A 10,136-nucleotide genomic window follows, 5' to 3' on the forward strand; every position below is an offset into this window, starting at 1 on the left:
TCAAAGCAGGAAGAAAACAGTTGCCTCAAAAAGACAAAGTACATGGTACAACAATCACAGGATAAGATAAAACCAGATGGTAAAATGTCAGAAAAAATCTCAATTTCGATTCTTTTTCTTCGGCATACCATTCTTCTTCATTTTATGCGTAAATTTCCTGCACATTGTATTACGACTGACAATCACCCTTTTTACGACCATCCGAACGAAAAGGAGCAGAGAAACATGAAGAATTAAGAGGTTACGCAAAAACTATTTTTTTCTTCCTGAAATTTCTTTCCCGATTCCTGTTCTAAATGCGGAGCTCAAGTCTTACATAAGGTGGCCACAATTAAATTGATTGAACCCTGTCATGAAACGATTAGCCGCAAGTGGATATTCCATTGGTTACAGTTCCAAATTGCTCCTTCAAGCAGGTGTGCAAAATTCTCTCAACAGTTCATGTACATTGAAGATTTATTGGAGCAAAACAGAGCTACAAATATCTTATGGTTGTAAAAAGCTTGGTTGCCCTGAAAATAGGCTAGCAATAAGAACATGTCCAGTAATCTTTTTGATGGGTGAAATTTTGAAAACAGCTCTCCTTTGTCCTGGTTTGCCTGTTTATAAGCTCACTAACACTGAAACTGAAGTTTTGAATACAAGTAATTATTTTGCAATGACTAAAGAACAACAAAATGATAAAAATGAACTTCACTACTTTGCTGTTGAAGTCTTGTTGGTTTAACAACACAGAACATACTTGAATATGAATCAAATATTTGCGAACAATTAAATATCCCCAAATGTCAATCAAATAAGCAAACCAACAAGGAAACAGCCAATTTGAGCACATCAGTTATTTGAAATATTTTCTCTACATCTGAAATTGAGACGTTACAGAATTCCAACTTTTTCTGATTTTATTAATGTGAGAATAAAAAAAAGGGTGTCTCTAGTTCCGATGTGTCGATTTTACTGCCTCCCTTTTGTCTCCCTTTAAGACGTCACGCAATCAAAAAACTCGAATTAATCTCTTGTGGCGGCTCCATGTTGTAGATAAGGCAGGCCAAGAAGGACATGAAATTCCGAAGCCGGTCTCTCACCTGAATGAGAAAGTAAATCAATTTAGAGCTGACCAATGCTCACACGTTATAAAGGATGAATTGCAAAGGGTATGTTATGATGAAAGAAAATCAGGCTTCTTTTCGTATCGATAAGTACAAAGTCGGGTACCAGATAAATTTTATACGTAATATATTTCAGGACTAAAATTCATAATATTCTCTTACGCACTTGGATTCGTGCTTTCTTTGTGGCAACGTGCATTCCATCCCCATCGTTCATTATGACTATTAGTGAGCAATTCACGAGGTATGGTTCAAAAATCTTCAAAAATTGAAGCAGAAGATTACATTTCGAACACAAAAATATCAACAAAACAAAAAAAAGATCTTTTGAATCATACCCTAAGGTACTATGCCGCTCAGCTGTCATCTTTGGTTGATGTGTTGCTTTCATTAGTATTGTATGCAAGGCGCAGTTCCTTCATCAGTTTCTATCAAAACTCCTCTCCTTTTCATTTAGCTTTTGAAAAATTCGTAACAATGCAATCCGAAAAGCTGATTGAGAGTTCATCTGAAGATGAATGATTTACATTTAACGATAAAACCACTGAAGTTGTCAAGCTGGATAGCGATGATACCTTCTCGTTACCAATACAATTAGACGTCATAACAATGGAATTTGTTTCAGTCTAGATCAATGAAGCGAAGGTGATCTATCTTTTGGGGAAGTGATTAATGAGAGGATTGAGGATCGCACTGAAGAAGACGAACAATGGAAGGATCACTTTTGGCTCCTTCTATGAACTCCTCTAATGATAGCTTGCCATCCATGTTCTTGTCCATTTGACGAAATATCTTATCTGTCCTTTTTTCCGGCGTCGATTCATCTTCGGGCATCTTCATAACTGAACCGACCATCTTGTAAATGGCTGTGACGATCTCCAGCATTTCTTGACGGGTGATGAACCCATCTCCATCCAAGTCGTACATAGTGAACGCCCATTTCAGCTTTTGTTCTAACTTGCCTCTGGAAGTGACGGAGAGGGCGCACAGGAACTCGCGGAAGTCGATGGAACCATCATTATTGGCGTCGAAGGTTCTGAAGACGTGCTCGGCAAATTTAGAGGCATCTCCATATGGGAAAAAGTTGCCATATATCTTTTTAAATTCCTCAACACTGAGCTGTCCATTAGGGCAATCTTTCAGGAATCCTTTGTACCATTCCTGAATCTCCGCGTCGGAAAATTCGGTATTGTGTTTCAAGTCTTCAAGAACTTCCGGCTTCAATTTGCTATTCTGCTTGCCCATCTTGAATGAGTTTTAAGTATTTGTAGGTGGATGAACCTATGTTCAAAAAATGTTAGAGTTTCGCTTAACTTATTTTGTGAAATGGTACTTGATGCAACTGACAAGGAAATCGCACACTTTGATGATCGCGTTTGCAAAAAAACACCTTTTGTCAAGCGCAACTTCAATTGTACGTCACTAAAGTCATGATCACAGTCATTTGTTTATGAACACGAATTAAATGTCGATTAAACACGATGACGAGCACAATTTGATGATGGTTTTCTTCAATTATCTGAAGGTAAAGATATCATTCTGCTTTCTCTTGTTTGTAAAGATAACACTCATTCTCCTGATGAAGCAGAACTGAAGGGATATGCCGCACACTGGAAAAAAAAGGAACGAACTTTCAATAGCCTGTTCAGATGAGACAACAACGTCTTGAACAAAAAGCGAAATTGATCGTCTTTAATGATGATATTGTCACCACGTATAATCCACAAAATTCGGAACAAGCTTCTAACATATTTGCAATTCTTGGCAAGAGCAAACCCCTCTCTTTTCCATACTTCGTGCTCCGAAGCGTTTGCTCACTTTATTCAAAGGCAAGCAAGCAGGGTCACTCGAATAAATTGGCAATAATTCTTAGAGATAAACGCGAGTCCTTTTTTTTCAACCAAAGCTACGGAGATAAGTCGATTGTTTGGGATATCAAGGTTTAGAAAGGGCAGATCTTCAAAACTTCATAATTTCCGTAGTCCCGTTACAGTGTTAAAAATCTATTACTTGAAATTATGAAGCACTAAAACAAGTCACATTGCAGCGTGGAAAAAGCCTTTGAGAAGCACAATTTCATAAAAGGGTTGGATTACTACCTTTATCTTTTCAATGTCCTTCAATTGGTGTCTGGACCAGTTAGGACTAAAAAGTTGACGCTTCCATCAAGTTATTAAATGCTTGATTCAGACAACTAATTTTTGGGGTGGTGGGCACAACTTGGGCGCTCCTTAGTCACCAGGGGTTTCTTTTCATCTCAATTGAATAAATCTATGAAAAAAAGAGTGGTGTCTCTTTGTCCCTTCACCTAAAACCACAATTCCAACTCTTGCAACTCAGCTCCAGTTTTAAGGATCACTCTGTATTTTTCAGGTAGGCGCCGTCAAAATGGCCTCCTCACAATTCTTGGGCATGATCCAAGTTCTTGTGCAAGATGGAGCACTCCCTAGGGCAGCGGGTGTCAGTCCTGGATTTTGGCTAAGAAACATTGAGCATGCAGACACTTGAACATAAATCGTCACTAGATTGAAGTTTGCCAACTTGATTTGATTCAGCACAGCACCCGTAAAAGATGTTCTTTTTGTCTCTTAACAAAAGTGGGTATGGATATGTCATTTCCTGATTAGTGGACTCTTCATTGTAACAAATAATTTGAAGCAAAATTAGCGACAGGAGCATTTCTTGCAATTTGCTCTAGTATCTTGAATTCGTCTAAATAATTGGGTTTCATTTTTTAGTACAAAAGACCTTCGGTTTAAATTATTTTGAGGTGCATTTTAACGTAAAATCCCTCAGTTCTTCTAAAGATTGTGTGTCCGGTGAATCATAACAAAATTACACATTAAAGGTATTTTCTTAAATTTATGAAAATTTGAAAACATGGGATTGTGGTTTCAATTTAAAAAAACCTTGCAATTTTTTAGGGATCACACCATCCCGTTGTAGATGCTTGTTGCAAAAGGAGTCTGTTTCTTGCAGTTTGAAGTTTTTCAGGCTTTCAGGGACTTTCATTTTTACATATGTTGCTTTAATTTTGAGGTCAGGTCAATTTAGATGCAATGTCGTCTGAAAATCCCCAAAACATTTGTGTTAGCCATTTGAAGTAAAGGAAATTCAGGGAAAAATGCAGCGCGGCACCTCATTTTGGGCATTTGTTGGAGGGTGAATTTAAACAAACATCACAGACAACTTGCTCTGGGCATAAAGCATATTTGCCATTTATTTCAATTTGTCGGCTTGCTGAAGCAAACACATTTCTAATATTGAGCCAAGATATTAGTTCAGTGACACAACTATAACAAAAATTACATTTTTTGAGTTTTGTAGCACAACTCACTTGATAGTAGAAAATTCAATTGGATCACAATACAAGTGTGCAGGGATGTTCGTCTTAATTCTCCCTGAATCAAATGCCAAAATTCAGAGTGCCGCACTCATCTTCGAGGGGTGTTATGTAAACCTGCTTGGCCATACTTTTTCTTTGATCACTTTTACATTAAAATAAAATAGTCCGTAAAAAGTCATTCATAGTGGCGTGAATCTGTAAACTCAATATAAAATGCCTTCTTTTGCGACAGACGTAGTACTCCTACTAGTGCTGGGGCGAGTCCTTTGATAAGTTGACTTTTTGCCGGACTCGCCGAGTGCGGACTTGAGTCTTTTACTGCGGCAGTCAGGTCGAGTAAAAAGACTCTTCTTGGAAATTCTAGGAGAAAATGAATAACATTCAATCATACGAAAAGCTGTAACCACTCTGTACACCACTCTATTTGCATTCGCATCATTTGCATTAAAAACATTATTTGGTTACCCTTTTGATACGTCAATTTCTCTCGATCGAAGGTGGACTCGGCGTTTAAGTTTAGAGTCCGAGGATTATGGGTTCCTTGTGGGGAATCCGATCATTTGAGGTTAAAAGTACCTACCCTTCTATACTGGTGGGTGGGTGGATGGATGGATGGATGGATGGATGGATGGATGGATGGATGGATGGATAGAGATGGAGGGAAGAAAGGAAGGACGTATTGAACGTTAGGTAAATACATAAGATAGCCAATAAAATACGTGGCTTCTCTTACGCACGGAAGTCTGGTGTGTCGAATTCCAATAAGAATTAACTACGAGAACAAATGATTCTCAATGGAACTGCAACTTCTGGCAGATTCATCATAAACGGAAAACCATGGTTGATTGATTGGCTTGGTATGGAACGTACTACTACTAGGTTCAAACAAGATAGTCTTTCCCAAGTCTGGGAAGACTGTAGGTAGACACACGTCCAAACGTACCTCAAATCACGCAGCTGAAAGTCCAGATTTACATGCCAAGGAAAACATGAATGACTGACTGACGGACTGACTGAATGAATGCAATTTTGTCCACAAAGTGATGGTAGTAGTAGTAGTAGCAGTAGTAGTTCTTGTAGTGGAACCACCAAGAGAAGTAGCAGAAGAATAAGAGGAGCGATTGGAATCCTCACTCCTCAGTTCTTCTTCCAGCAGTTGCCCAACTCAGGGCTGCCGAATTGCTTTCGTCGGCTAAAGCAACACTAATGCCAGGGAGTTAAACTACTCTGGGAGATTGCTTTTGAGAGTCAAGCCGGGATGATTCATGTACCACTGGTAATCCTATTTCTCGCCTACATTTGATATTGCTCCAGATTTGTCAAAACTTGAGAAGACGAACTGTTTGACACTGCTAAGAAAGATTGAATTCCTCAAGATTTCAGAGTCCCTGATCGGCAAAGCCCGATTCAGGGAGCCTGTTCAAAGAACCGAGACTTTTTGGGACAATTGCCACAACTTAATAGTGACTTATACAGCGAACCCAAAACGAAGGGCAACCCACTAAGAAAGAGCTTAGCATCGGGTAGCCTCAAGACCTGTTATGAGTTTTCGCAATATTTTGGCGTTGTTTCTAACACTTGATTGATACCGGCCCGAAGATTGAAGGTAACAGAATCAATTTAGAGGCGATGGCTTTTAAGTTCGAAACATTCTTTCGGAATAGCGCTTGGACACGACATACTATCAATGTATCTCACGAACAGACATAGACAAAGGCAAAAACCGATGCCACCATCAGACTGGACAATGCGATTTACATGACAAATGAAACAAAGGAAATTCAAAAAGAATGTATTACGTTAACACAGATTTTCAGCATTTTGATGAGGGAGAATGAAGACCAACATTGTACCCAACCTGCACTCGCACTTGCCCTTGAATGCAATAAATTTTGAAATGCGACTGGGCAAAATTTAGTGCTGTCGCATTTCAAAATTTGCGTTCACGAAACCCCGCGAGGGTATCCCATTAGCGCGATCAAGTTCGATTTCGAGCTTTAGAGATTGCTCTGTAGAGGGCGCAATCCAGCACATTGATATCTAATGGTCTTTAGTCATACTATTTCAGAGTGGGCATCACCAAACTGACAAAGGAAATGGAAGGAGGAGGGGTCGGCACAAATGATGGTGAAGTGTGAAGCAGTCTCTAAGAGGGTGAATTTTGGTTAGGGGCTGTACAGAGTATTCTGAATGAAGTGCTCTCAAAGGGAGGGCAGAAGGGCGGGGCATGAGGTAACCTTCTTGGAAATCTGCTGGTGAGGGACACTCCAAGACACCGCCCAAGATTACTGAAGAGTGCTGATGATTACTCCAGCCTCCAACCCCTCTAGAATAAAAATAAACGAGGCCAAATTGTACTACTGCAAACAAGCTCTATAGCAGGTGTTTCATGCATAGTAAGATCTAGCATGCTTTAGACATAGAGCAGGCTGAATTTTCAAATTTCATGTTGTGATTAGTAGATAACTTTCACCCTATTTCCTAAGTAGCCTAAGTATAGCTCAATTTTGGCTAAGTACACCTATTGAACTAGATATTGTTTATCCTACTTAGTGCTAATTTTCAATAAAGTGAATGGTTTAGGATAAGCCAAACTTTTGTTTCTGCTTGCAGTCCACCTCTCTAGAAGTCTGTGGCAAGAGAATAGACTGTCTCCTTGGGCAAGCTAAGTCCTAAAAGCAGACAAGTGAGAAACGCACCAAGAGAGCGAGGCACCGCACAAGACTTTCCTTGGATTTTCTTCACTGAACATGCCCTATTGCCTTGGGCATTCTTTACAGACTGGGAAAGATGCAGTTTGTGACACTAGTGTACTAGCTTACTTAACATCAAAATATGATAGACAATGCCAAGCTTGAAATTATTAATTTATTTTAGTTAATAAAATTAATAAATATGTATCAGGATCATTACTATTTATTAAACCAGGCACTTGCCCATGCCGGCTCAAACGTATTCCAGTAGACTCTCTAACCCAAAGCTCTAGCCCCACTTTTGTTGTAGAGAAAGTTAAGATGGAATGTAGTGCTGGGGCGAGTCCGGCAGAAGTCGGACTCAACTAGCCCCTTGATTTTGTCGCCGGACTCAAGTCCGGCAAAAGGCTCAAGTTCAGCAGTGGACTCGAGTCTTTTACTAGAGTTGGTCAAGTAAGAAGACTTTTCTTGCAAAATAAAAATAAATGTTCTTTTTTGACGGGTCTGGACTCGAGTTCTTTCTAAAAGACCAGCCAATTTCTCAAAATCTGGTCAACCTGAAGAAACCCTTGGCAAAATGCTTGGAGTTATTAATGCCTACGTGAAGCTTTCCATCAATATCAGGTTCAAGTGGTCTTGAACTTGGCAGGCCAGGGATCGAACAAGGATTCGCAAATTGGATAGCGGATGCTCTCCACTAATTCGGTACTGTAGCTAGTCTTGGCAATCAAGGTATCAAACGCGTTACTCTGAATTGATCGCGATACATTTTGAACACGAAAACTCACACTCACAGTTTCGACCGACTATTATATTCATGAAGATTAAAAATAACATCACATCTAGATTGTTGAATTGTAGTGGGCTCCCAATCCATATATATGCCGATGATAAGTTAGAACCAGTGGCGCTTTATCAAATTGACTACCAAAGTGAATTGGCGCACCTTGCCACTGGATAATTTCAATGGGCGTTTCTAGCAGATCGGAGAGGGCTCGAATCTCCATATCGCCACCCCAAGCTGACGTCGATTCCATGATGTGGCAATAATGTTCCATGGGATCGCTCTCTTTCACGCTCTCCGAGTCCATAGCAATCAGAAATGGCAAATAATCATCCCTATTCCGCCTAAGAACGCTCGTGGCTCCCTCCCGCAACTCCCGAATACTCATTTCTCTGGCTTGCTTGGAAATCAGTTGATGCCGCACACCAGCAAAAAGACAATCGCCATCCGATGAGATATCGTACAATGCCAAATCTCGTGAACGTAGACTGTCTTGAATGGCTTGAATTTCTTTTTGACGGGATCCTTCCTTATTCTCCTCTTCTTGCTTCTCTATGGCATCGAGTCGAATGCGCGCTTTTTCCGCGGTCTTCTCCCTCCTCCGTTGGGCCTTGGACACTCGCTTTTGATTGGCGGGCTCAGAATCTGGATGACTCTGTAGGAAGGGAAGACAAAATACCAAGATGAGACCGCATTTTGCCCTCGTTTGGCCTCCTCCCATGGCAATAAAGTGAAGCGTACTACTACCTTGAGGAAATTTAAAACGTGAGGGTATGCTGATGGTCTTACTTACTTCCTCCGACTTGGGCCCCTCAGTGCTAGTGGATACCACACACTGTGAGCTCAGAGCCTCTTGCAAGTCCTGGATTTCCCGCTCTTGCCGCTGGACACAGGCCCGTTCCAAAGTGGCCACCTCTTCCACCAGGTCTTTGCGTTTCTTCTTATCCCCTTTGCTCGCCGACTTCTTTAGGGCTTGAATTTGGGCTTGGAGATCTTTTCGTTCCTTTCGGTGGGACTTGAGCAATCGCTCCAAGGGTTCCTCCGAATCATTCTCATCCTCGCTATTTGCACCCGCTGGATCTTCAGAGGGACATGGTCTTTCTTGGGAGGGCGAGGATGCCATATCTCGAAACTGGAAAGTGACTTCTTCTTCCTTTTGGTCTTTCTGATCCGTGACCAAGATGTTTATCCCAATAAACATGAGAAGCTGACGATGAATCAGGTTCGCTGAAATAAGTTTGAAATTCGGCCAAGTTAGAGAGACACGCTAGACTGCTCGAGAATGACGAATGCATTTTTGGGGAAGAGAGGATTTTTTATCAAACTTTCCTTGAATATCAAATAGGTTTTGATAACAAGTAATTGAATATTATGCCAGATGACATATTTGTTAACATTCAATATTAACCCGGTAGGTCGTAGGTCGACATTTTTGTTGTGTGTTTCTGATGCAACTCAGCTATTTAGCTTGAAAGACCTAAGTTAGGGTTCTCAGCTTGAGCAAAAAAAGGTACTGCCGAGTAGAGATGTAATGGGCTGCGTCTGGGCTAGCGCACAGCTCAGCCCAGACCGAACTGCTGAAACGAATTTGGCCCAAACCACCTCAAGCAGGGTTTAGGCTCTGGCTCAGCCCAGCTCGAAATCGTCGAGCTATGATTCAACCAGACTCGAACTTGACACAATCCAAAATCGCCGCAAAAGCAAACAACAAACCGGCGCAACCTCCAAACCCAATTAACACCTACTCCCCATCAGACATACCTCAATCTGGCCAAAACTAGGCACAAAAGTGATTCGTGGCTGGACAATCAGCACAGAGACAACCCACGTGCTCCGGGGTAATATATATATACATATATTTATATTTAGATACATGTCATTATCTATTATGTATCGTATCTATTCTAACCGCAAATACATCCTAGGTTCCTACCGTTAAATCTAAACACGCGATATCTCTATCAAAGAATGATGAAAATGATCTCCTGGCTTTTTGTTGCGTGTGTCTAGGAGAGCGTTCATTGTAGAGTATTCTGATTTGAGGCTGCCAAATTGGTGCTTGAGGAGTTCGACGATTGCCTTGTAAGTTACAGAATCATCCTTCAGATCCAAAAATCGGTTGCGGACGATGGATATGGTTGTTGGTGCTAGAGCTATTCTGAGCAATCGTTTCCATTGGTTATTGGCTATGGGCTCGACTGATG

At 40.8% G+C, this 10,136-nt stretch overlaps 2 protein-coding genes across 2 annotated transcripts; both read right to left on the minus strand.

Moving 5' to 3' along the window:
• Positions 1 to 1,325: 1,325 nt before the first annotated feature.
• LOC131893143 (neurocalcin homolog) lies at positions 1,326 to 5,603 on the minus strand. The gene is made up of 2 exons (XM_059243090.1): positions 5,399 to 5,603; positions 1,326 to 2,719 (listed from the first exon to the last, which is right to left on the minus strand). The coding sequence occupies exon 2, from the start codon at positions 2,352 to 2,354 to the stop codon at positions 1,779 to 1,781; it is 576 nt and encodes a 191-aa protein (XP_059099073.1). The 5' UTR covers positions 2,355 to 2,719; positions 5,399 to 5,603; the 3' UTR covers positions 1,326 to 1,778.
• Positions 5,604 to 7,938: 2,335 nt separating this feature from the next.
• LOC131892654 (deubiquitinase OTUD6B-like) lies at positions 7,939 to 9,377 on the minus strand. Its single transcript, XM_059242475.1, has 3 exons — positions 9,341 to 9,377; positions 8,726 to 9,159; positions 7,939 to 8,587 (listed from the first exon to the last, which is right to left on the minus strand). Exons 1-3 carry the CDS (start codon positions 9,360 to 9,362, stop codon positions 7,991 to 7,993), a joined length of 1,053 nt encoding a protein of 350 aa, XP_059098458.1. The 5' UTR covers positions 9,363 to 9,377; the 3' UTR covers positions 7,939 to 7,990.
• Positions 9,378 to 10,136: the final 759 nt, after the last annotated feature.

The sequence above is a fragment of the Tigriopus californicus genome, chromosome 2, assembly GCF_007210705.1.
Source record: "Tigriopus californicus strain San Diego chromosome 2, Tcal_SD_v2.1, whole genome shotgun sequence".
NCBI lineage: Eukaryota > Metazoa > Arthropoda > Copepoda > Harpacticoida > Harpacticidae > Tigriopus > Tigriopus californicus.